The sequence below is a fragment of the Amphiprion ocellaris genome, chromosome 4 (assembly GCF_022539595.1).
Source record: "Amphiprion ocellaris isolate individual 3 ecotype Okinawa chromosome 4, ASM2253959v1, whole genome shotgun sequence".
In the NCBI taxonomy this organism is placed as follows: Eukaryota; Metazoa; Chordata; class Actinopteri; family Pomacentridae; genus Amphiprion; species Amphiprion ocellaris.
The window spans coordinates 31,138,710-31,166,505 of NC_072769.1; the positions used below are offsets into that span (position 1 = coordinate 31,138,710).

A 27,796-nucleotide genomic window follows, 5' to 3' on the forward strand; every position below is an offset into this window, starting at 1 on the left:
AATAGGAAAACAGTAACACATTCGGGCAGAAAAAAAGTATCTATCTATCTATCTATCTATCTATCTATCTATCTATCTATCTATCTATCAAGGTAAGTTTAAGTTTAAAACAAAATTCATCAACCTAATAGTAGAGCATACAAACATTGGTATGATCTCTGCCTGTCCTACCTTTGACTCCTGGAGAGTCTGAACTAGCTCCTCATTGTCAAGTATATTTCCCTTAGAGGTGAAGAGAAGCTTAAGGATGCGGTCTTCGATTTCTTTGAGCTGGTTGCGGTCAGCATTGATGCATACAATCAATTCGTTCCTCTGTTCCTCAAGATGTGGACTCTCAAGACGAACCACATCACTTGCAGGGTTGTAGAAAGATTACAATGTTGAGGTGATTCAGGTGGTAGACAGGAGAAAGGGGAAAGACATGAGTGCAAAATAGTCTTGTTAAGATACGCATGGGTAGGTATATTTGAGAATGATGCATATCTGGTTTGTGTGAATGTACCTTAGCAATTGGTCTTCCAAGCCTGACTTAGTCACAGTGAAATTGATAATTGTAACTTTGATGCATACCTGGAAAGCAGAAACAGAAACTGAACAAAATCTAATTGAACTTTTCACCCAAGTTGAAAAAGAACATCCAAGTTTGAAAAGACACTTCCATTAGTTGGCAGCCATGATTATCAACTCACATGGCTACAACTGTGCATGGGCACCAAACATTTAATTAATTTGCAAGACTTTAACTGTCATGCCACTATGAATCACCAGACCTGTTGACATTTTGTGTACCACAACCAGGTATTTTAAACCATCAAATGGTGTTGTGTCATCTGTCATTGCCTTCATGCACTGCTTGTCTGATGTAACACTAGAATAGAAGCTCGCATTTGCAGGGTGTTCCTGCTCTCTGATGTTGAGCAAATACATTGGGCTAGCTGGCAAGTGACTTAATTTCTTGCTATTCTTGATAATTTTTATTATACCTGCAGGCATATTTTTACCATGGCAGATGAGTTCACAAAGGTTCTTTTGTGTGCAATTGTTTATGCTCCATAAATGACATACTCTTTGGCAAGACTGTAAATATCTGGCTGGCATACTTGGAAGCCATTTGGTATTTCTTCACAAAAACCTTTGAGGCAGAGGTCTGCTGGTATTAGTTAAATCCAGGACTCCATAATAACTTGATTTGCACCCTGATGCACACCTCTTAAAGCGCATGGGACCTAATAGCAGTGGTAGTTCAATTATACTAAGAGTTGCTAAAGCTGACAAACACAACATGTCTTTGCCATAGCTTGACTCAATATAGTGCTTTGAAAGGAGTGTGTGCTGTCCTTACCTCCGGCAGGTAATGTGGGTTGGCCATCTTTGTGGTCATATAGAACCGGAAGTTTTTATCATAGTCAATATCAGAGTCTCCAAGTCGGATCAATGTTCGCCCACCAGCTACAAATGTCTGCTTCAGCAAGATGGGCTCCAACGCTGGATCTAGGGTCTCATTCAACTATACACACAGTGCAAGAATGGATACGCACACACCCACAACACAGAGAGCAATAAAAACGTTGTCCAGTAAAGGTCTCATAGTTTAAGTTATGGAATTGTATTTAGCCATAAATCCCCTCCCTCATGATTAATCCTATTTTACCATGACATGGGTAATGTGTTTTTACCTCCTCTAGCAGTACAGGCATGCCCATGCGTATGGCATTTTCTAGTGTACGGAGGAAGCTTGGGTCTGTCAGCTTGATCACCTTTAAACCATGCTTGGCCTCTTTGGAGCGGATCCACCGGTTGGCCTAAGGGTGAAAGAGATAACCTTTATACAATGTGATAAAAATATGACCTCTTTACATATTTTATATATGATAAGAATGTATGTTAGCACTTGTAAATAAGGGAAAGGTAACCAATGGTACAGTAGTGCAGTGTGAAAGAAATAAAAATAATGCATGTGACTTTAGTGTTGCGGGAGTGTACTGTACAATACTGTATATCGCCAACTATAAATAAGGAGTCTCTTAGACATACTCAGACATGGAAACCTTCCAAATAAACTGTCAGAACTTATGCCTAACCCATCTTCTGCCAGTGTAAAATGGAGAGCAGCAATGCAGGGAATGAATAGGAAAACATTTTCAAATGTGACAGGAGAGAAAATTGGGACCGTCAGCAATCAAGACAAGGACCAGAAAGGCAAAAGGGGACCTGAAAACTGAAGCTGTTGACAATATCTTGATCTTGTATGTTAATCTTAGTAAGCTGGTTTGAGTCCTTTCAAGGTGAAGAAGCTGGACAGTGTGTGCACCTTAGACTACGACATTGTCTCAGAGAGTTCTATTTTGAGAAGGATTTTCTTGTTCTTTATGATGATACTGCAACCATGTTGTAAATTCTTAAATCAAATGAAATACTAAAAAGTTCTATAACAAGGAATGGGTGAAATAAAATGGTGTTTACTTGGGTTTTGTTAGTCATTGTGTCCACATTTGCATGTCCATAACGTGACACAATGTGTTAAAGTTGGGAATAAATGACAAGAACAACTAATCAATTGCCTCAATTCTAGTTTCTCGTTTACCTGATCCTGTGGGTCGATCATAAGAGGCCAGCGGCGGCCCTCAGTCACCAGGATCCCATTCTCTGTCGAAACAGTGTCACGAGGCAACCCTTCTGTGTTCCACTGGCGGATGACATACGGATCACCCAAAATGTTGAGCAGGCTGAAGCTGGAACTGATGGGAATGTTCAGATCCTGGCACTGTATTATCCACTGATCAATTAACTGGGGAAAGGGAGCACACACACATTTAAGAGTGCATGCATTTAGTTGTGTTTTGGTTTGTTTTAAAATATATAGTACACACATGTACATTGCACAATTTCTTTCAATTTCTCCCATGATTAAAATCTTTATTATTGTTGGCTGTTAGCATTTAACTTATGTATTTTAATAATGCACAAACAAATTCAGTTCAAGGCCATTACTGTACTGGGGATTGCATCTTAAAGAAGAAGTACACATACAATGAGAAAATTGGGTGTTATGTAGTGCATTTTATTGCTGCTGAGGTGCAAAATTCTTTAGGACATTCATATTGGGTGTATCAGATGCCTATATTGCATGCCACGAGCCCTAAATTGTATTACTTTACACTCCCACATGGTACCTACCAGCTGTCTATAGTGGGAAGTAAACGCTCCATAGTAGGCCACACAAGCAGCTGCAATGAAGACATTCCCTACGACACTGATGATCTCTTGCTCAAACAGGGCGACACTTTCTTCCCAGCGTACTTGCTCATCACCTAGAGCAGAAGTTAGTTTCCCTGCCCTGGTCAGCCGAGTCTGTGTCACAGCCATTGTATTAACTTTGAGAATGAAAAAAAGAGTGAGACAAAATAATCTGTAAGGTAAAGGCAGGAAGAATTTGTCATGTTTTTTCATCCATTGAAAAAAGTACTTACAGATATTTAAGTAAAAGACTTTTGGTAGAATTTTCTAACTTTCACATCTCTAGATATTTTTACAGAGCATGAATACATTTAAATAAACTAGAAAAGCACTCCGAGAGCGCAGTACTCCGCCAAGGCTGCTCAATCCTTGTATTATGTCTGAAAGATAAGTCCCGATAAGTCCACAGCGGTCAATTTGTAGTAAGATCGCAATCACGTAATTTTCAGCAGGCAGGCATTTGTTGTCATAGTTACAGTGACGGTGTACCATTATCAATGACAGCAGAAATCTTTATAAAAATTGTGGATCCAGACTATAAGTCACATCACTGCCAAAATCTAATCAATAGGTCCTTGTGTCATTTCTGACCTTCCCTGAAAATTTCATCTAAATCCGTTAATCTGTTTTTGAGTAATTTTGCTAACAGACAGACAGACAAACCAATGCCGGCCATCACATAACTCTGCTGAGGCTCCGCCTCTGTCACGGAGAAAAAATACACTAGGTGGGTAGTCTAAGATCAAGGTAGAGTTTAGCATGGCAACATAAAAAAAAAAAAACAGCAAGTCCTCACCCAACTCTTCCTTTTCCTTTTCACTCCTTTCAAACTGCTCCTGTAGTATCTTGATCTGGTTATCCACTTCCTGAAGCTTTTCCTGCTTCTCCCTCAGAGTGGCCATCGTCATATCCAGCTCCTCCTGCATACGTTAGGATAGAAAGAGAAACTGAAGCAGTGAAATAACATGAAAGTGGCATTTGAGCAGTATTTACCACCATTAAGTCTAATGTATACAAGCCATTCCAAGATGAGGCTTACAAAAGACAGAAGAGACTGATGTATAGTGGATAGATGCTTTGGTTGTAAAAAATTGACAAAGAATCAGGTAGCAATATGATTTTAAAGCATTTTAAAGCATGAGTTTATAAAGCAATATACACAAAACTGCACATTGTGTATATATGCAGGTTAAAACCTATATCAATACTGACCTGTGCCTTGGCCAGTTTTTCTCTCTTGGGACCAACTTCTTTGAGGACTCTGGAGTAAAGATCCATAGCTCTGACCCACATGCACATTGACCTGCAGGCCTTGGATACCTTTTCAACCTAACAGCAGGAATACAAGAAGGCTTTACTCCAAAGTAACAATATACTGAAACATACAATATCACATTCCATCATTTTTGCATGATAAAACAATCACAAAATCTGCACAGCATACATACATGTGGTATATCTATAATTATACTGTCATAATGAGACCTTTAGCAGTTATGTTTCTGCTTCCATTCTAACTCTGACATTTTCTGAACTGACAAAGTCTTTGAACTCCAATTTTATCACAATCCGTTAATCTGATTGCTGCTTATAAAATATTAGTGTTTGACATGAAATCCAAACAGACCTTCTCAGGTATGAAATCAGGATTGTTGACATATTTTTGAAGTTTCAGCAGGATCTGAGGTTTGATATTGTCCTTGTCATATTCTGTCAGACGCCTGAGGAAATTGGCATCTCCCAGTAATTGTTTGGCACTGGGCCAGTCTGGTCTGTAAGGAGAGAGGAATGTTAGTGAAAATTCAGGAAAAATGGGGCCTGAAATAGTCCCTTCTAATGATGATAAACAGGTGCGCATGTGTGGCTGAATTTGTAACGTTACAAAATAAATCAGTTGAAATTACTATGCAAGCTGGTATTAAAGTAGAATCTTTCAGGCTGTTCCACATTTACATCACATGCTGCATTGTACACTTATCTGCAACTGTCATGCAAGAATAAAATATCACATACAGACAACCAAAGCACATGGTAACATAAAATAAATAAGTAGTACTAAGTCATGATATTACAAATAGAATGTATGGCTTCCACTTTGAGATATGTACTGTGCAGTGGTCAGAAGTCATGTTACACAGTTATAGTATAATCTATCAATACACTGAGGAGACAAAATAGCACTGTTGGTTTTTCTAATGCCACCAAAAATAGTGACAAATCTGCAAGACCTCTGAAGGTGGACTGTGCTCCTGTAAGTTGCAAGGTGGATTCATTGTTTCAGCACATCTCACATGTTCTTAATCAGACTGAGATCTGTGTAATTTGGAGGCCAGTACAACACCTTGAACTCTTTGTCATGTTCCTCAAACCACTCCTCAACAATTTGTGTAATGTCCCAATGCACAGACTGTCATCAGGGTGTACCCTTTATATTAACAGGCTTTCTACTTTGCAGCAATGTGTGGCTAGGTGAGATTTGTCAAAAAATGTCAGCATGATTGTCTGCACCCAGACGCTCTCAGCAGAAGAGCATCCTACTTCCTCCACCAGCTTGTCTTCTTTCCACATCAATTTCCTGATGGTGCACAAGAAGTTGGCCATCGATAAGATGCAAAAGAAGATGGAACTCATCAGACCAAGAAACCTTCTTCCACTGATCTGAGGCTTGCATGCCGATTGCGGCCATTTTTGACAATTGGGCAGGGATCTGTCAGGACAGTCTGACCAATCTCTGGTTATGCAGTCCCGAATGCAGCAGGGTACAATACATTGTGTTTTGTGACACAGTCCTTACATAATCATTATTAAAATCCTTTGTAATTCTTGGGCTGCAGTCGGTATTCTACAAGTTGAAACCAATTTCCTCCTTCCTCTGCATCAGTGAGCTTTGTGCATGCAACACTCTGTGATTGGTTTGTGGTTTGTCTCTCCTGAAACATTGCTCGCCCATGCTCACCATAGCTGACCAGGAGCACCTAATATCACTTTCCATTTAGTTTATACTCTGATCTCAATCTGGCCTAATGTTTTGTTCCTTGTCAGAATCTCTGAATCGCTACCGATTTCTCCCACATCCAACATGTTAAAAAAAATGTTAGCTTTCTGCCTAATACGTGCCATATGTTGATGCCATTAACCACAGTTTTTGCTTAATATGTGAGTGGTCATAATGTTTTGGCCAATCAGTGTAGATGCATGACACTATCATATTCATTTATCTTGCCAAAACAGTCCGTGAAATTTCGACATTATGCCAGTGTCCTATGAGGCAGACTATTGAATGGTAAAAGGTTAAAGTAGATAGGATTTTAGCCAGGACTGGATTTAGAGCAGCAATCCAGTAGATTGATGACTGATGTAATTTAAAAGTTAACAGAGAGGTGAATGTAGAGCTGGTAGAGTAATCCCCCTGAATGCTGACTACAAAATAGGTGGGATTAAAATAGTAAAGTAGTAAAGCTGAAATAGTGGAATGGTTGCCAGAAACAAAGAAGATTGAAATTATGGTGAAAACAGAAATTACATTAACAATAATAACTTCAAATAGATCAGTAATCATTATCAACAATTATCCCTAATGGAAACAGCTAAGGTGATGATAGTGATTAGTGATATACTTATTTTGAGCCAGACTAGTTTGGATATGTGCAGTAATACTTTATTAGTTCAAATGAAACACACACTATATCGAGATTAGCTTTTTCCTCACTAAGCCCTTTATGTCTGATCTGCCCTCCATGCTCTTCTGACTTTATTATAAAAATGTCCTTCTAAATAGCATCCACCTAATTTGATGCGTTTCATTCTGGAATAGGAAGGTGTGACAATTTGTGACTTTCAAAAGTTTGAAACACTGGAATATTAAATGTGTAGACAAGTGGCACTTTATGTGATTTGACAAACATAAGTTTTGTTTTTTAGAAGGAAAAGGGAAGCATACTAACTTGCAGTGGAGCAGGATGCAGACAGCCTCCATGACGGTCATGACTAGGTCTGGGGGTTTGGTGAACACCTTGATCTCAGCAATGTCACCTTTATCAAGGGAATTAAGGGCCTGATTGGCACCCTCCAGAGCTGGTAGAGCTTCATCCAAGTCCCTCTGGGCATCATCTGCAATGGCTTGAGTGTCTTCAGCCTTGACCTTGGCCAAAGCCTCATCTTCCTGCACTACTTTACGCACCTATGGCAAGGATTTATTTTTTGATTATGCACACACAGGTACCATGCTTTTGATACACTGTATAGGAGACTATAGACACGTTTTAGAGTTCTATGATAACACACGCATATGCACAGACAGACCTCGTCAGCCGTCTCCTGATCTACAGCCAGTTTCTCCATAAGGGCATCGACATCAATAGATTTTTGTTTCAGAACTGGCTCCAGAGCAGACAGGTCCACTTTCATTTTGTCCACAAGCACATTGGTCTCCAGCAGTTTAGTAAGGCCATTCTTGACACGGTCCCTGGCCTACACAGGAATACATACACGAATTATACACACTATGCTTCAAATTATATGCGATAAAAATGCAATACAGTCACAGCTACTAAAAGGCAGACAATTACTACTAATCACTAGTTACAGCAAACAGCTCCCTGTTCTACCTCCACAATGCCAGGTAACAATCATCAACAGTACAATTGACAACTAATCAATCATTTAGTTGGACATACCATAACTAATTCCTGTCTCTTGTTGTCAAGCATGCTCAGGTAGAGATTGATGAGCTCCAGATAGGAGGTAGGTGTGGTGTAGTACCGCCGTCTCAGCTCTAAGTAGAAGCGCTCAGCCATGTCAGTAACACTAACATGTATCTCCACACACATGGCTGAGAAGCTCTGCTTCAGCTCCTCACTGCCAAGGTCTACATTCTGGAAAAAGGCCTGAGAGACGGAAAGCAATGCCTCCCGAGGCCACTGGGTATGAGATGGTACAGGGGAAGAGAGGAAAGACAGATAAGGTTCAGTGTTAGGGCAAGAAAAGCAGCATGGATTTCAGCCTTTTGCTTACTTGAACAGTAATTCAGCAGAGTAGCAATACATGGACAACAGAAGTTTATAGAATTTCACAAAATGCAATAATGACATTCAATAAAGAAGCAAATCACAAGCTTCTACAACTGAGTTAAAGGAAAAACTCAATCTCAGACAAGTAGATGAATAGAATGTGCTCTGAAAGCCATGAACTGCAATTCTAACAACAGCAGGTAAAAAGAGTGTTGAATGGGAGATGGGACTGTTGCAAAACAAAATAAAACAAAAAATTCAATAAGAAGAAAGGAGCAGGTAGAACAACGGGGTAGAAAAATATTACATTTTGTGTACAGCTGCCAGGAACAGAAGCGTGAAGGCAATGCTAAATAGCTCTATAGATTGGTTCAAGACAAGGAGAGTGATTTGTCTGACCAAGCATATAGGTGGCTGTCTCCATGTTTACTAAATGGTGGATAAAAGATGGATTTGTGCTCCAAATAATGAAGATGATCAAAGTGAGTGATATATACGAACAAATGTGGTCAGAAAAAGTTGGTGGAATCTCAAAATACCTGCACAAACCAGTCGATGGTGCAGCAGTTGACCAGTGAAGGAAACATGCGACAGCGGGACCTGAAGGCATCTCCCACAGGGCTCATACACAGCACAATGTGCAACTTCTCTCGTACACGAGAAATGAAATACTGAAACACCTGAAGCCATGATCACACACAGAAACACACACATGTAGAGAGGATTCCATAAATTCTTGGGGTTTAACCTCAGCAGGCAGATAACATTTTAAACACTGATGTTTTCTTTCAGCTCACTTAGGGCTGACTTTATCTGATTGCTCCTGCCAGGTCTCTGGTTATTTTGGCCCATTGTAGGAAGCACTGTGTATGTGTGCTGTTTCTGAAATGTTATGTGAGCTCTTAATCTTAAAACAACTGACAGTGGCAAATACAATTAACTGGAAGGAACATTAATATTAATGTTCCAGGTCAAGAAATAATCAGGCATACGGTCTCTATAAAACCACAATATGTTTTTTGTGCACTGCAGCTTTTCTGGATTAAACAAATGAGACACAGTATGGTAATTAAAGGAGCTTTAGGTGTGCTGGTGTTATTTTCTTCTTTGTTTGTTTGTTCGTTTTTTTTTGACTTATGGACAGAACCAAACCAGCTGTTTTACTTTGTTTCCTGTTTTTGTGTTAAGCTATAACCAGCTGTTGGCAGTAGATTTACAGTAACAATACATCCATGGGAGTAGTATTAATTATCTAGACTTCTTTTCTTCTTTGTCAACAAGAAGGAAATACGTGTATTTCCCAAAATACTTAACTATTCCTTAAAGTGCATCCTAAGTCTCTCCAAGATCCTCCAAAACTGTCACTATCATAGGATCGGGGTCTAGACATGCATGGCTTCATGTTTTTATCTAATATTTGGTATTGTATTTTACAGGAAACTCAATTTTGATGGGGTTAAGGGTTAAAATTTTGAGGCCTATTTTCTTAAGATTCACAAGAAATCTAAGATGCAGTCAATTTTACCTGCAACTAAACAGAAAGTGGTTTACATAGAGAATTGTGTTTCTGTTTACACAGTACTTGTGTGCCAGGTTTAGAGTTATGAAACATCCTCATCGCTCATTCCAATACCTCATCCCTGTTCTCCTCATTGATTCCAGCTTCTTTGGCTTTTGGGCGGGTAGCAGCCAACACTTGTTCCAGCTCATCTTTCTCAAAAAGGTTTGGTACCTCGCCAGAGTTTAGCATGTTGTTGATATCCTCCAAAAACTCCTCCACCACAATCTGTTAAAAGAGAGTGGGCAGCACTGAGCTTAAAAAAGTTAAAATATTTACTTGTTCCACAGCAGCCAGGTCTTTCTTTAATACCTGAGTGTCTGTAAAGAGGAACACCATATCTTTTCCCTCCACTCCAGCCATCTTGTAGAGCCTCCTCAGGTCTTCATGGAAGCTGTCATAGTTGTAGCCTCTGGTCAGCTCAATCTCAAAACAGCGGTATCCGCACATGTGGGCTGCCAACCGAGTGAGTGACTGCTTGCCTGTACCTCCCACCCCGACTAGAAGGGCATTGCCTCTTTCCTGGCGAATCATGCGGACAATCCTAAAAGACAAGTGGTCAAATCACTGTTAAGTTTGTAGCAAAAAAAAAAAAAAAAAAAAAAAAAAAGGTTGATTGTCATCATGCCGAGATCTCTAAGGCCCTCCGACAAAAGGTTGTGGATGCCCATTAGTCTAGACATGGATTTAAAAAGATCTGCAAATTGTTTAAAATTAATAATTTTACAGGAAGGACAATCATCTACTAGTGGTTGACCCAGCAAATTCAACTCAAGTGCAGACCATTTGCAAAAACAAATCTCCAAGAAAAGGATTTGCAAGGAAATGTTGCAATTATCGATGTCAAAGGGCATACATCTACAGTCAGAAAGAGATTTTGAACATGGAAATGTAACAATTTGGGGTTGCTTCACTGCTTGTAGTCATTGATTAAACTATGAATTCTGCATCCAATCATACAGTGCTTGAAAATGACATGTATCAGAAAGTTGAACTGGACATACTAACAAATCCACCAAGTAATGGCTCCAAAAGAAAAAAAATGGAAGGTCACAGAATTACATCATCAAAGCCCAATGTGGAGGGATTTGAAATGGGCAGTTCATGCAAGAAAACTCTCAAACATCTTGCAAATGTGGGTATTTTCAAAGAACAGTGATGAAAAATATCAGCAAGTTGATGTCAAAGACTGAATGACAATTTTGTAAAATTTCTTCAAGAAATTATTTCTTCTAAAGGGGGCAATTTTCGCTACTGGGGCCACTTTTGGGGTATTTATTTTTTTTACACAGAATCTATTAGTGTTTTTGTTGAATAAATTATCGTAAAAGCAAATTTTCTTTGTGAGGCTGTTCAAATACACTCCCTTCATCTGTAGACACTAAATCACTACAGATTAAATCTGGTTTGTGCAAGTTTGTCACAAAATTGTACTTCATTTTTTCCAAATGACTATATGCCCAGCTGTTTTCAGTCTATCTATGCTTCTATCAAACACTGAATTGTAATTTTAGCAGGCAGAATAGAGAGCACATAAGCACAGAAACATCATCTTTACAGTCCTAGAATGTGCTACAGTTTCTTTCCAGACATTACTTCTAACAGAGCAATATGAAAACATTTCTATAGCTACTTCTTCCTTGGTGTAACTTTCCTTTCACAGTTTGTATCACCTACAGTTAAAATCCATCAACCACCAACGAAGCAGCCAATTCAGTTGTGCAAGTTTGCATGTACACACCTGGAGACGTGCTCAATGGCATCCTGGAAGAAAACCAGCTTAGTCTCCTTGGAGAAGGTTATGTTGTAATCATCGAGATAGTCCTGCAGGACACTCTGGATCTTATTCATGTCTGTCAGATCCTCATACACACGATCGTCTTTCTCTGCACCCACCTGCAGCGATTATTAGATGGAGGGGAGTGGGAATAACTAAATGTTGTGAGAAATTTCTGTATACACATATAAATCAAAAAGGTAGAATCAGACCTTGATGAAGTCACCAAATATGATGGGTTGATTCACAAAGTATGAGGGTTCCAAGTTAATATCAAAATGTCTGCCTGCCAAAAAGAGAGAGAAAGTCAAAAAATACATTTAAAAAGGCAAAGGAAACTATCAGGGCAGTTTTTGCAAGTTCTTACTGGCCATCTCACAGACGATGGTGTTGAAATACGTCTTATCTTGGCTGTTAATAAGTCGATCATGGAATACCCGCTGACATTCATGGCAAAATAGACGGAAGATCTGGGTCTTGTCTCTGACTTGACTTGGCTCACACTGCAGTATACCTGGGCATCAAGAGAGGGAAAGATGTATAAAGATAATGTTAATAGCATTTATGGATAGTGTTGGCTGAGAAAAAAAAGAATAAAAACGTGTGCTAAATAAAAATGTCTGCAGCCTGATTGTGTGCAACCTGGTGGAGACGTGAAGCAGGAGCAAAGGCTGAATCCAGCACATTCTGGCACAGATCTGGGTCTGAATGCCCTGCTAGTTTTTTGTTTGTTTTGTTTTTTTTGTTATAATACATAGAGAAAAAGATAAACTCATAAAATATATATTGCATACAAAAATGGAAGACAAAACTCACTAAAAAATAAAGAACAACAACAAGCCAAGACACAGCTTGACTGGATAGGAAATCAATAAAATGACAAAGCACTAAACTGAAAGATGACGTTGCCTAAATAGACATTCTGTTTTCACAACATCAAAAAGTACAAACATACTGGTAATGGGTACTGCGTGTTTGAGCAATGCATTTTAGTTATATATAACAATTAGTGAAAAGAATAAAATGGTAGAAGACATATTAATGCATATGTATGCAGCGATGATCCTATTCGGGGGAAGTGGGGAGAGGTAAAGCAGGCAGAGGGATGATAGCGAAAACAATCAGGGAGCATAACGCAGAGACAGACCTTGTAAATGTTGGTAGTTTAGCTTGAAGATACAAATTATAGCTGCACCCCTTGCTGTGGAGTTACAAAGATTTAGACACTCTCTGCAATTGTCAGTCTTCTTTGCAAATCCAAAGTTTGGTTTGTGCTCTTAAGGAAAAGAGAGGAGACTGTCTTTCTCTACACTTTCCCAATAAAATACATCTTAGTTCATCCAGTTACAAATGACAGCCCATCCCTATCATGCATCTTCTACTGAATGTAGGTTTTCCTTTTCTCTCCCATCATTACTTTTTTACATTACCTTTTCAACATTACTAAAACACAATAGAATAAAATTTTCCATTACTGTGCAGCCTCTATATTGTCACTCAATAGTTATGATTGATTATGTTATAATTGCAGCTTTCAGAACTCTGGATGTGCAATGTGGATATCTGAGCATGAGTAGGTGCCAACAATATGTGCCTATTTCTCACCCTGGACACACTTGGAGAGATCTCGGAGATTGAAGACATAGTGGGACTTAGCTGGTGTGGGCAGCAGGTCCACACTCAAACGGTTGTAAATCCCCACAGCTGCATCTACAATCTGTTCGGCACAGTCCTTTACTGCCTGGGAAAACTCACTGAGGAAACCGTGTAAGATGGCCTGGGAGGAGGTTAGGGGAAAAAAGAGATTGTAACAAGCATGAGGGAAGGCATAAAGTGCGATATACAGAAAATTATTAATGGGTACTGGAGTAAAAAGGAGAAATGATGAAGATGTAAAGAGTGCAAGTGAGACATCATAGAGAGAAGTACATGTACATTCTGTTTCCTGTCCACATAATAATGGTCCTGAGCCCTATAAGAAACCAACTGACCTTTGATGATTACACTTTTTCAACATTACATTTAGTTTAGTTTTTTTTTTTTTTTTTTTTTTTAAACTTGGAGCACACATGTTAAATCACTAATGTAATAGTGGACATGAGATCTAAGGAAGAGTAATTGTAAGTGTAAGTATGTGGCTTACGTAAAGTGTGGGTTTAAAACTTTAATTGCACACGTGACAACTCACGGGTTATGTTTGTGGTGTTTGTCAGAGTGTGGGGTGTATGTGTGACTCCTGACTTTGAAGATCTGTTTGAGGCTGTGTTCTGAGGGCGTTGGCAGGCACAGCATGCTGAAGTGGCGAATGAATCGGGGCGTCACAGGGTTGCGTCCCCCTCCTGGAGGAGCACATGCTGCTGCAATGGTCATTTCCTGAAGGATAAGGAGAAGAACAGCAAAGAAACAGGGATTGTCAAAATTGAAAATGGATAAAAGGCATGGGGATGAGGACATTTTTCACATTGGAAACTTCATCAAATGTCCCCTGCAGTGAGCAATGATAGTGTCTCTGCTCCTTTGAAACATGACATTCCATCATCCGGAAAATCATAGAGGACTAATTGTGCAGGAGTTTCTTCTGTTTTCAAAGCCAGGCTTTGAAAACAGAACCCCTGTTTTTTCTTGAGGACACACAATAGTGGTACAATAGTAAGAGTTTCCATTTGAGAAGGCATTTGTGTGATGGGGCATCAGAGGGAAGTGCAGAAATGTTCAGAATGCCTGTGAGGGTAAGCAGGTGCAATACTAAAAATAGAGTCACACTTTTTCTTGCTGTGTTGTGCTGCATTAATTCTGATTCTGGTCAGCAAGAACACAGGTGTTAAACTCTGAATGTTTTAAAACATCCTAAACTCGATCTATCTCATAACTAAAACTTTTTAATGTGCTTCAGGATAATGGGGGATAAATTAATTAAATGAGAGGGTAAATGGATAAGTAAATATACTGAATAAAATATTAACTTAATGCTTAAATTTTGAGTAACCCTTTTTTCTCTCATTAAAACAGTGATAATGCTGCATTAGTGTGCTTATAATAGATATGCTGTTTGCATAATGCATGACCTTGTCTGTCCTACAGTATGCAGTCGTTCACAAGATTAATCACGTACGCATTTATTGATTTTCCTGAACATATTGCAACTCCAACATTATGTGCACACCTGCACATAAACACACACCTCAGTACATTATAAAACATCAAGCACAGTCCATAGTACTACCAGTCAAGCATGTGCGTGTGTGTGTAGCTTAAGTTAATACAGCAAACTTTCAAAAAAAGCTGAATACAAATATGGGTCTGCAACATTAACACACAGCGCACAAGATGAATGGGTTTCTTACATAAATGGACAGTCTCCATTATAACACCAGCAACCACAAATTACGTTCATGCTGACTGAGTCAAAACCAAAACTAAAGAGCTATATCTACACTTTTTAACTTAACAAAAAACATACTTTAACAAGTCTAAAATCCTATAAAGGCACTGTGACATTTTAGGAAATATGGTCATTTACAGTCTTCCAGAGAGCTAGATGAGAACATCGATATCAATTTCACCTCTATGAGTAAAGTTCCTAGAGGAGTTTAGCCTCACTTTACAAATGGGAAACATGAGAATACAGCCTGACTCATTGTGTCTGGAGTGCTTTCTGGTGACTCCAGAACTGTTTGGTTGCAGGCTGTATCTTCTGTGATAAATATGTGCAGAAACTGAAAACTTGACACTGGCTTATGAAAACATTAACTTGCAGACATAAGCTAGTCTGGCACAGCTGTGCCCAGTAATTGCATGTAACACCCTTATGCTGTGTCCTCATTGTTAAGCTGTCAGCTAAGTGTCTGTAAAACACTAAACGAGCCTATCTCCCGAAATGTTTGAATGCTACTTTAAATAGTCTATCTAAAATAATTGCGCTTTCTGAATACTGACATGCAGAGACGTTTACCAATTTGTTAGCAAACTCTTAAAATGGTCAACAGCATGCTGTAGTATACTTTACCATCCATCTCCTAAGTTCCATGTTGTAATAATTAGATATATGGACATACATATTTATTAAATGAACCATCATAATGTATATCACCTCGTTCATTTACCTGGATCTCTTTCCACAAAAACTTGCTTCTGTCATAGAAGCCAGAAAAGTCCTGGAACTGACGCAGGAGTTCAATAGGAGGCTGAGAGCCATAACTGTCCAGCTTTGGCATATTCAGGTCATCCACAAAGACCACTAACTTCTTGTTACCAGGAGCACCTACATGGAGAAAAAAGGAAAGGAAGGGTTAACAGATGTTAAGTATGACAGATGGATAGGTGGACAGAGAGTTCATGTGTACTGAAAAGTGGAAACAAAAAAGTGAAGGACAACTCTATGAACAGATAAATTAATATATGCTAAATAAACAAATAAATGGTCTCATTCAAGGGCACTACAAGTTATATGCATTAACTATGCATTGCTGTCAAACATAGTGAAGATGCAATTACAACCCCTTGTGGGTGTGGTCTGGAATGATTTAAGAGTCTTCTAAAAACAACCATTGTATACTACAGACAGTTTTCTGGAAATTAAACCCAGAGTCCAAGTAATAAAGAAGCATGGACACAATAAAATGGCTAATGTGAACATAGTAGTTTGCGTTCATAAAAAGGGCGTGAACCTGCCTTCACTAATGGTAGTCATATATACAATTTCCCTGCTGTACAATATATTGTTGTGCAGTTGATGCAAAAAAAAAAAAAAACAAAAAAAAAAAAAAAAAAACACCAGCATTGTGGCATGTACATGACTCAGAATGGTTCATCAAATCAGTGGATTTGCATTTATATTGTGAATGCCAAAAATGTTTTCTGACTCCTACCCAGAATGTTCTTTCTCTTTTTCTCCAGCTTGGACTCAATGATCTCCTGTGTGCGGGCTGAGGAGGTTTGAGCAGAGAAGTTGATGTAGACTGGAAGGTATCCCTCATTTTCCTGAATACTGTTGAGAAGGCTCCGAGCCACCACAGACTGCAACACACAGATATACAGAAATGTTAAAGAACATGGACAATGGTTGCTTTTTGCTCATTAACTTTTAAGGGCTACACCATTGTTACTGCAGCACCAAGTTTCACCAAAAGTTTGGCACCATGGATAAATTACGAGAGTCGGCTCAACACCACCAATTAGCTTTGTAGATTTTTCCTAGATACTACAGTATTGCAATGAAAAAAAGCATTTTTCCCTGTTGACAGGACGCTTCCAGCTGCAAAGACAGTCAGTTATATTGAAGTCTCATAGAAGTTTGATATTTTTGCCTATAAAAGTGAGTTGTACTTTGTGATTTCAGCACAATGTAAAGTCTGCAGACCAATAGGGAATCTGTGGACAGCGCAAGAAGGAGTAATACTATTGTACATGTGCAGGGGACCGCACAACATGCAAGCAAGCTAGAAACTGTCTGGGACAGTTTTGGAACAAAAAACAAACCAGTTTCATTGTAATTTAACAGCTATTCATTATTGGACAATGATTTCTGCAACCTGTACCTGTATATGAACGTAAGTGCCATCCCATTCCTAATCCATAGGGTTCAATATGACGTCGGTCCACCCTTTGCAGCTATAACAGCTTCAGCTCTTTTAGGAAGGCTGTCCACAAGGTTTAGGAGTGTGTTTATGGGAATTTTTGACCATTCTTCCAGAAGCACATTTGTGAGGTCACACACTGATGTTGGACTAGAAGGCCTGGCTCTCAGTCTCTGCTCTAATTCATCCCAAAGGTGTTCTATCGGGTTGAGGTCAGGACTCTGTGCAGGCCAGTCAAGTTCATCCACACCAGACTCTGTCATCCATGTCTTTATGGACCTTGCTTTGTGCACTGGTGCACAGTCATGTTGGAAGAGGAAGGGGCCAGCTCCAAACTGTTCCCACAAATTTGGGAGCATGGAATTGTCCAAAATGTCTTGGTATGCTGAAGCATTCAGAGTTCCTTTCACTGGAACTAAGGGGCCAAGCCCAGCTCCTGAAAAACAAGCCCACACCATAATCCCCCCTCCACCAAACTTTACACTTGGCACAATGCAGTCCGACAAGTATGGTTCTCCTGGCAACCGCCAAACCCAGACTCGTCCATCAGATTGCCAGATGGAGAAGCTCGGTTCGTCATTCCAGAGAAGGCGTCTCCACTGCTCTAAAGTCCAGTGGCGGCGTGCTTTACACCACTGCATCTGACGCTTTGCATTGCACTTAGTGATGTATGGCTTGGATGCAGCTGCTCGGCCATGGAAACCCATTCCATCAAGCTCTCTGCTGAAGCACTGTTCTTGAGCTAATCTGAAGGCCACATGAAGTTTGATGGTCTGTAGCGATTGACTCTGCAGAAAGTTGGTGACCTCTTGGCACTATGCTCCTCAGCATCCGCTGACCCCACTCTGTCAGTTTACGTGGCCTACCACTTGGTGGCTGAGTTGCTGTCATTCCCACACACTTCCACTTTCTTATAATACAGCTGACAGTTGACTGTGGAATATTTAGGAGTGAGGAAATGTCACGACTGGATTTGTTGCACAGGTGGCATCCTATCACAGTTCCACGCTGGAATTCACTGAGCTCCTGAGAGTGACCCATTCTTTCACAAATGTTTGTAAAAGCAGTCTGCAGCCTAGGTGCTTGATTTTATACACCTGTGGCCATGGAAGTGATTGGAACACCTGATTCTAATTATTTGGATGGGTGAGCAAATACTTTTGGCAATATAGTGTATATGCTTTTTTCTTTATTTTCATTTCATTTTTCTTTCATTTTCATTTAAATTGTAGATTCTCACTGAAGACATCAAAACATGGTTTATATTTTAGATTCTTCAAAATAGCCACCCTTTGCTTTGATTACTGCTTTGTACACTCTTTGCATTCTCTCGATGACCTTCATGAGGCAGTCACCTGAAATGGTGAAATTGTCAATGCACTTAGGTGCACAGACAGTTGCTTTTGCAGTGGCACTGCCAGTCCACTTAAATTCCTGCTGATGTCAGAAATGCTGTTTTTAGAAGTGGAGACCAGTAGGTTCTTTTTGTTAAACATCTTGCATAATTAGAATGAAATTTGCAAGTATATTGCAATAAGAATCTTTACCTTCCCCACTCCAGTTTCCCCAGTGAAGAGTACAGAACGCCGCACAGATAGTAGATTCTTCATCAGGTAGCCATAGCGAACAGTGTCTGTGGTAGGGACCAGCATCTCAAAAAAGGGTTGATCTTGATTGTATTTAAATGAAGGAATTATCTCTTCCCATGGTTCCAAACGCTTGTGTTTAAAGTCCACGTATACACTCCACAGGGCACCAGAATCTGGGAGCTAGAAAGCAAATATGAATGTGCATTAACTAACACACATGGAAATAAATGCAAATACAATACAAAATGCAATAATAAACTTGACAAAAACACATGCAAGTGCCTACTTTAGACCATATCTGATTAGCTAGAAAAACTATAAATTACTATTTTGAATAAATATTTTGCTCTGATTTCGATGTCTTTGGCCTACTGTAGTTTCTGATATCTGGGGCTTTGGAAAGTTCTCTTGTAATTTAGTATTTGTCTGCCATATTTGTTTGCCTGACTCCTGCTGTTACTAATGTTGATGTGTGTGTATATGTATGCGCATGTGTGTCGGCAGTTCAAGCTTCACAGTGGGAGCTTGTTGTTGTACCATCATCTCATAGTAAATAAAAAATTATAACAGAAACAGCGTATTGGACATTCATATTACAGTGGTCCCTCGTCTATGGTGGGGGTTACGTTCCAGATCCTCCCGCGATAGACGAAAATTTGCCAAGTAGCGACCACATTGTAACCCTTAAATATTGGTCGACTCACCCGTCTCCAGGGCTGTAGGTCAGGCCGGTTACAATTATTTTGCGTTTTTATGCTCATGTGTTTTGCTGTCTTCCATGCTAAACATCCCCAGCATGACAGGACAGTTTTCTGCAGGTTTTATTCACTGCTCTGCACAACAAACATGGACGCACTCTTACCGACTCTCTCGCTGTACCACAATTAAATCAGCTGTACCAAAACCAATAAGAATGCTGTGGTTTTTGTTAGTCAGCCTAGTTAGTTTGCTTAAGTGTTATGTTGTCAGGACTGTGTATTGAGTTTGATGACTTCTTGCCACATTTATGAAGCAGCCAGTGTTGAAATAAAAGCATCTAATAGTTGTACAGTGTATAAAAGCAGGTATGTTTTCTAAAATAACTTTTCAGTGCAATTGATCACAAAAACGATTGAGAAAACGTATCTACTGCAAAATTCTGCGATACAGTGAAACATCTGCGGATTGAAACCCAATCCAAAAATCCATGATACAGTGAGACTGTGAGAAATGAACTGTGATATAGTGAAGAACCACTGTACTTACATGCTCACTCCAGTTTTGACAAAGTGAGTCATGTTCTAACCCTACAATGTCATGCTTCTGTCATTAAAGACATTCCCTCAATCATCTGCCAAGACTGTCAGCCAAGTCAAACCTCTCAATTAATTTTCCATTTCCTGTTAGGCAGAATGACTTCAATTATTACCCTCTGCTTTCCTCCATATAATTCACTGCACCTAATTCTTTACAGCAAAAAAAAGATTTTTCCTTTCTTTAAGCCCAGATAAATAATTCTCCAAAGCTAGCACAGTAGAATATTGATATGGACTTTTATAACCTTGGCACAAAGCTCATCCTTTTATCTTATTTACCTTTCTAATATATTCCTTGGATCCCACTGAAGGCATTACTAAAATGTACAATATGGATACACCTCCCGAATATCTGTATTTCACATGAGCGACTGGTATCCTAGAGTAGAATCCTCTTTGAGATTAGCTATGCTCCAGCTAGATACATTCCGTGTCAAGAGTACTTTGATGAAATATATAAGCTTCAGGCTTTTTCACGTATTTCATGCTAAAACTAGCAAATGCATTGGAAATGGATTAGACTCTGAGCAAAATGGATGAGGGATAAAATATGTCTTGAGTGGCAGTTTTAACAGCACAGCTGAGAATGTCATATAGAATGTGACATTTTGTCTTAATATAATGTATGTCAGAGTGTCAGAAAGCATGCAGTTCTATGCTGCTCATTCATCTCTGTATGTATCAGTGGGTCTGGTTGTGTGAACATACCTCAGCATTGATGTTGTCTTTAAACTGTTCTCTAAGGAAGCTGTCAAAAGCATCCCAGTGGGAACTGGTAAGGTTTCCGCCTACTGCCCATAGGTAGCAAAATATGAAGGTCTGACATAGTAAACCATTAAGGTGCTTGGAATCCTGCTACCAAAAAACAAACACATATGAAAACAGAGTAAGTAATGACAAATTCAAAATGAAGTCCGCATATAACTGACAGTATGCTCTTGAAAATTAAAGTTGCTGTCTTTGTCTTTCGTCATCTAACCTTAGATGACTACAAAAAATAAATAAATAAATAACATTACAACTACACTGTTTGTGAATTTTGTGCAAAACTGTCATGATTTGCACTAACTGGTTCTTGTGTCTGTCTTAGACAACTAAAATCAACTAAAGCGACAGTTTAATTTCGTATTTAATTCACCATGGTAAGGTCTGGACCTCCTCTGCCCAGCAACAGTGCCTCTAGCAGGGAGCACAGAGTAGTGACTTTGCTGATGTCCACCTGGCGAATTGCCTGGGTGCAATGCTTCTGCACAAACTGTAGACCTTTCTCCACATACTCTTCAAACAGCTCCAGCAGATATATGCGCACTGGGTCTGGAAGCTAGAGAGACAACAGAGAGTGAAGGGAGAATGGAGTTTATTGAAAGACAAAAAGACAGGAGGGTAGGATTACAAAGGAAACTTTATGAAGCTTTGGTACCCAAAACCACTGAACTGACCTAATTAGTTTGGCATAGTTACATTAACTAGTCTGTCCTGCTCTTCTGGTGCATATGCTGAGCAATGATATATATATATATATATATATATATATGAATATTTTTTTTATATATTTTTTTTCTTTGTCCTGTTCACATTATGCCAGCATTAAAGAGAGGGTTAGACAGGGGACAGAGAATTGGAATGAATGTGCTTTAATTCAAGGCACAGAGAGAGTCCCTCAGTTAAAATCAATACTAAATAAATTAAACTCTCTAATAAACAGTGACTACTTCAGACAGTTGTTTAAAGTGTAATCACAGTTATTTTTCACCCTTTCAAGAAAGTCCTTTACCAAAAAAAATGTTTGTTAAATTTGATTGAACTAGCTGAAGGTTTGAATACTCCATGATAGGAGAAACACAAAAGCAACAAACAAATTAAACATTATCAGATAAATATATTGTTGGCAAGGGGAAAAGTCTCAGTCAATTATAAATACAGACAAAGAGACAGAGAAAGAAGGAGAGGAACCAAATACTACAAACAGCCAAAAGCAAGCAATCTCAGTTCTTAATATTACTGAGCTCTGCACTGCCAAGAGGGCAGCACAGTGTCAGTACAGCCACAACTGGACATCTACAACAGAAACTCAAAACAAAATTCAGTGCTATTTGGCTCTAAACAGACATTACATAGTGGCAGACTATCTGAGCACTGTGACTGATCAGAAACTGAAAAAGACATTTACTATGTACAGACTGAGTGATCACAGCCTGGACATAGACACTGGGAGACATAGGCAGACCTGGTTGCCCAGAAAGGACAGACTATATCAGCTCTGTCCACAAAGACAGGTGGAGACAGTGAGACATTTTTGCTACTCTGGAAGACTTACAAGACAAATACAAGAGCAACAAAAATTAAAAGTCCAAGAGCTTGAGTCACTCTCTGAGCAAACTAAAATGAAACATGTACTTCAAGAAAAACATGTCTGCACCATAGAAGCAGCAAAATATATCAATGCATGTAACAGCCTAAGAGACAACCAGGTCAACCACACATGACAGCTGTATTCAGTCTCCTCACAGCTCACACTCTGCCTTCTCATGTATGTATTAGATCATTAAATGCACCGGTTTACTGTTTTAGTGACTTGCTTCTTGTTTCCTTTGATGAACGATATGTGTGGTTTTTTTTATCTGTAATATAATCATTTTTTTTTAGGCATCGGCAATATTGTCTAAATGGTTTTCATACTGAATTGAATTAAACTGAATGGGGGGGGGGGGGGGGGGGGGGGGGGGGGGGGGGGGGGGGGGGCTGAGGTGTTAAGTCACCCCAAAATCCTCAGGGCTTGTGTTGCAAGCTATAAACTTTGATGCTATGTGCTGTCATCAAAGTTTTTGCTGATGCCGAAGTTTTACTGCTAGTAATGCCTAGAAAACACATTCATGTTCCGTTGCACACACACTCAGGAATACACAGCCACAGTTTTACATACACAGAATACAGTGATGATATAAAGTATGGGAAAGTGTGTTTGATGTGTGAAAAATGCCCAGAGCTTGGACTATGATCAAAAGTGTAGAATAATGCACTGAGAGAAAACAATTTACATACACCGTATATACAATGACAAGAAGTTATTATATATAAACTTTTGAGGAAATCGTATGCCAAACTTCAACCATAAATCCTCTAAGTTTTATCAACTTCAAAGTCTGAAACTACATTTAAAGATAGAAAAGTCTAACTAGACACAAGGGTTGCAGATAAGTTTCACCTAGATATGGTATATGCATTATACTGTATCTGTTATCTGTTGCATTTTGTTTGTGTGTAGTGGTGTTTATCTAAAATAACCCCAAAAAACATTTAAAAATGTACAATATAGAGATGCAGGATATACTCACCTTGGCTTCGAGATGGCTGATCCATGTCTGCACATAGGGCATCCATTTGAGCTCATCAGGATCAACATATACCATACCACAGCGACTGACTGTAGCGGGAGATGCAACAGCCAAGTCCTGGACCTGAACACCACAGATTTTGAACAAGATTAAAAAAACTGATCTCGGAGCACCAACTACTGCAGGGCCACATTAGTACACTATAAACCTCAGAGCTTTAAACTTTGCTCAGGCATTAGCAATTCACCTCTGGGCTCATATTCAAGACTGTACATATGGATTTAAAATGCTGCTTCCTGACTAGAAATAACATTAAAGTTAACTTTCACCATGTTTAACTCTAACCTCAAACACCATATGTATGGAAGGAGTAAGTTTGATTCGCTCGCTGTTGGCCAAGCAGAGCATCTTGTTGTCATCCAGCACGGTGTTCATGTTCTCAATCCACAGGGCATCAACTGGTCCATCACAGATTACCCATTTGTGCTTATCACTGGTGTCACTGACTGCATCACGGACACTCAGTGCCATCAGTCCATCACGCCATTCCAGTGTCAATGTGTTAATCTGAGAGGTTGGCATAAATATAAATTAATGTAGAGAGAGAGGCAACTAAAGCCATTCTATTATTTATTTGTCTGTCCGCAGTACCTCTCCGTAGAGCTCCCCCATTGAGACAGATTTTGGATTGAGCACATAGGTCTTGACAGGCTGATAGAAGGTGTTGTCAGTCTGGTGCTCTGTGCGATGGAGCGTCTCCAGAGCGTCTGCCAGGATGGTGTAGAGAGTGGTCTTACCTCCACCAGTGGGCCCTACCAACATGACACCGTGGCGCACTAGCATGGTCTCATAAAGTTGGATCACCTTGAAGTAAGAAAATAAGGGTAAAGGAGTGCAACATGGGCTTGTCTTGAAGGTGGATGTTTTTGCTAAACAAAGTCAAATGTATTCAAGTTTACTACTCTCTAGATCCAAAACATAAGCAAGTAAAACTAAAATGCAACGTGGATAAACTAACTCCTTAAAATACAAGGCTGGCAATAAAATGTCAACATAACAAAGACAAAAATCTGCTTGATACAACTTATTTCCCTGTACCACTGAATTCCAATGTCTAAAAACTATAACTCAAAACATCAACATACATAACATAGTATATGGACTACATTAAAACAGTACTTTTATCCCAGAGGGCTTTAACTTTGCTCCTCATTTATCCTTTTACACACAAACCCACACTGGTGCTGAAAGGATAACATGCACTGATTCAACCTTTGAGAGCAATTGGGATATTCTGTCTATTAAATAAGGATTGAACTGCCAGCCCTGTGATTACCAAATGTTCTGCTCTACCTTCTCGTGACGTGATCAGTTCCTCAATATGATTATGCAGGTAACAGTTTATTTTTTAAGTAGTCTCACCTAAACACTCCTGGTGCTACAAATACACATGCATGCTACACTATTAACTCTAGTCAACACTGTCCAGATGTGTTGAGAAATGAATGAGGTGTTTAATATTTTTTAGATATTTGTGGCCTCCTTAAAAGATTTCAGTTGGCAGTTGGAACAAATAGGACTAGGAGTTTTTGGTGGAATTTGATGAATATTAAATATAAAGAATACAAACAACTGTAGCATTTTTATTTAAAAAAGCAAAACAAAACAAACAAACATACAAAAAAAACTGAAAAAAAACACCTATACTCCTTTGTTACTTTGGCCTTTAATGTTTTGGACTGTACCTTCTTGGTCATGGTAGCCAGTGGCTGAAGGTTTCTCTTAGTTAGAGACTCCAGGATGGTGGAGTGTAGCACACCATAGTCATGCTCAGGGATACACACACCAGGGAACAGATCTGATAGGATACCTCTGGAGAGGGATGTGGGGAATGGCATTATGCATGCATACATCAACATTTAATTTGCATGTAAAAACACAAGCAAGACAACATCTACACTACCAGTCAAAAGGTTGGACACACCTTCTCATTTAATATTTTTTTAAATGTTTTTGTAGTATTTTCTATATTGTAGATTAATACAGAAGATTAACACTTATTTATTTCTAACATAATTCCATGTGTGTTCTTTTATAGTTTCGATGTCTTCAGTATTAATCTACAATGTAAAAAATAATTAATTAAAAAACACTGAATGAGAAGGTGTGGCCAAACTTTTGAGTGGTAATGTAAAACTTAATCTTTTTCAAGTTGGGAATCGTAGGTTGAGTTTTTACCAATATGTCTGTAATTTGAGCACCTTAAGTAATATATGCTTCCTTACCAAAAGGTCTGATATGCTTACCCAAATAGTACAGCATCATCACTGAGAAACTTTGGCAGGTTGGAATCCCGCAGCGCTCTGATAAGAACCACATCCTCACTGTGGTGGGGGTTATCCCTCTTTAGTGACCTAAGGACAAACATGTAACAGGTATGTGTCATACAAATAATTACTACATAAAGCAAACAGTCACTTTCATCCTAAAACTTGTAGAAAACAAGTTGAGGGCTTTTTACTTTTGCTTTATCCTGTATTTATCTTCTCTAGCTCATCTATCTATTTGCTGTTTGCTCTATTCCTTATGGCATATTGGTTAATTGCAGAACAATCTTTAGTATTCAGTTCACATGTTCATTACATCTATGAATAAAAAGGAAAAATATATATATTCAAAAAAAAGGAATTAACTGAATCCAACGTGACAACAGGCATCTCTTCCAAAATGCATTCACTGAGATCAATGTTAACAATGTGGGAAAATCAATGTTATAATGGCTAAAATAATTGGTGAAAAATTAACTCATTACAAATGTAGGTATAATAAGGATAATAAGCAGTCAGTACATACTAATTTTTCAATATTACACAAACTGATCACAACAACCTGGCTCCATTGGATTGTGAAAATAGAGTATAAAACATCAGAGACATTAGAGTGGGAGATAATGAATGTGTGCTTAGTGGAGGAATGAGCAGACTCTGAGGAGTGATATCTAGTCAAAGACAAACAATGACTCTCAAGATAATTACGACAGTTCTCTGAGCTTCAGCTAATAATGATTAGAAAACACGACTTTCACTACACATGGTCAAGAGCATCCATTCAGATCAATTTATACACCCACGCAGACCAGGAACAACTGTGTTTTTGTTCCTCTTCTCTTTATGTGTCTCACCACTTATTCATTTAAAGCATGACATATTTTTGACTATATAACAGAATTTCACAAAAATGCTACACAGTGAAACCAGTGCTTATGTGAAGAAATACTTATGTTATTTTTTTCTGTAGTTACACTTAGAAAAAAATGAGGTTATTTCAACAGTCATCCCTAGTACAATTTAAGTACTCTGGACTAAAGCAATGTAAGCTGAGTAACAAATTTTCTTTTTAACATTTGGAATTTTGAAGCTAAATAAACTAAACGTAATTATACGTGTGTGTATTGTGACCCATTCGGGACATTCTTGAAAGGTGAATGTTTGTCTAAAACTGAATGCACATGTGTGTGTCAGTGTGATGCTCTGACCCTGCCATGACCAGGACAGACTTGACCGCTCTCATTCCAAAGTCATAGTGGTCCTGCTGGGACAGCTGCTCTGAGCACAGCTTGTACATCTGGGTCATTTTCCTTGCAAGAGTCTTACTGGACTCGAATCCCTCTGAGTATAAAATAACCTGGATGACACAATACAGACATAATTAAAGAGATAGAGATACAGAAAAAATAACAGAAAATTATTTGGGTGAGAAATAAGCATCAATGTATGTATACACAGAAAGAGCCAGTTACCTCTGCAATGAGCGCATAGTTTGGCACCATCATGGCTATTGGTCTAAACAGAGCTTTAAGGTTGTCAGGTAGTTCTGTTCTTCCAGCATAGCCTGGGTTCATGGTGATGAAAGCAGCACATGTCATCACCAGCTTGATCTCACGACCTTCAAATCGAAATCTTGATAGCTGCATAACAGTTCAGAGGGATTCTTTTATTAGTGTATATGTGTGTGATGTCTGGAAATCTACTCAAGCTAGTAAAGTCCGTGCATGTCAGGAAAATGTGTAATTCTACAACAGATAACTGGCTAGCTATTCTGATGGGCTTTTAGCGCATTACATAAGATTATGATGAAGTTATTTTCTTCATATTAATTTGTTGCATGATGCCCAGTGGAACTGACTATTATTCATTTACCAAAAAATAATTATTAGTAAACACCTAGTTCATTATTTTGTCAACTGTGTTATGGACAAAAGTTGTGTTGTAGAAGACATGAATTAAGTACTACGCATTTGATAAAACAATTATTTGCAACTTCTTGGGTCTATTCGTCCAGACTTTTGTTTGTTTTTTTATGTACTCAATGAAATGCTATGAGTAAAATAAACCATGTCCACCATGGCTCTTTAAACTGC

At 38.9% G+C, this 27,796-nt stretch overlaps 1 protein-coding gene across 2 annotated transcripts in view; it reads right to left on the reverse strand.

Moving 5' to 3' along the window:
• Positions 1-27,796, reverse strand: part of dnah6 (dynein, axonemal, heavy chain 6) — a 59,741-nt gene that overhangs the window by 17,208 nt on the left and 14,737 nt on the right. Inside the window, exons 32-63 of one of the 2 annotated variants that reach the window (XM_023286156.3) lie at positions 27,176-27,343; positions 26,912-27,060; positions 25,683-25,790; positions 25,122-25,248; positions 24,028-24,240; positions 23,722-23,943; positions 23,377-23,499; positions 21,180-21,362; positions 20,750-20,893; positions 18,705-18,926; positions 16,450-16,597; positions 15,685-15,842; positions 13,823-13,954; positions 13,187-13,358; positions 11,949-12,095; positions 11,794-11,867; positions 11,546-11,700; positions 10,117-10,348; positions 9,880-10,032; positions 8,786-8,926; positions 7,914-8,156; positions 7,540-7,707; positions 7,182-7,417; positions 4,865-5,009; positions 4,450-4,566; positions 4,034-4,157; positions 3,178-3,374; positions 2,585-2,788; positions 1,677-1,802; positions 1,343-1,507; positions 503-570; positions 172-352 (exon numbers count right to left, since the gene is read on the reverse strand). In XM_023286156.3, the coding sequence (XP_023141924.2) occupies positions 172-352; positions 503-570; positions 1,343-1,507; positions 1,677-1,802; positions 2,585-2,788; positions 3,178-3,374; positions 4,034-4,157; positions 4,450-4,566; positions 4,865-5,009; positions 7,182-7,417; positions 7,540-7,707; positions 7,914-8,156; positions 8,786-8,926; positions 9,880-10,032; positions 10,117-10,348; positions 11,546-11,700; positions 11,794-11,867; positions 11,949-12,095; positions 13,187-13,358; positions 13,823-13,954; positions 15,685-15,842; positions 16,450-16,597; positions 18,705-18,926; positions 20,750-20,893; positions 21,180-21,362; positions 23,377-23,499; positions 23,722-23,943; positions 24,028-24,240; positions 25,122-25,248; positions 25,683-25,790; positions 26,912-27,060; positions 27,176-27,343 (5,145 nt within the window). Of the gene's footprint in view, positions 1-171; positions 353-502; positions 571-1,342; positions 1,508-1,676; positions 1,803-2,584; positions 2,789-3,177; positions 3,375-4,033; positions 4,158-4,449; positions 4,567-4,864; positions 5,010-7,181; positions 7,418-7,539; positions 7,708-7,913; positions 8,157-8,785; positions 8,927-9,879; positions 10,033-10,116; positions 10,349-11,545; positions 11,701-11,793; positions 11,868-11,948; positions 12,096-13,186; positions 13,359-13,822; positions 13,955-15,684; positions 15,843-16,449; positions 16,598-18,704; positions 18,927-20,749; positions 20,897-21,179; positions 21,363-23,376; positions 23,500-23,721; positions 23,944-24,027; positions 24,241-25,121; positions 25,249-25,682; positions 25,791-26,911; positions 27,061-27,175; positions 27,344-27,796 lie in introns of both variants that reach the window. The other variant, XM_055010200.1, reaches the window with a different exon arrangement.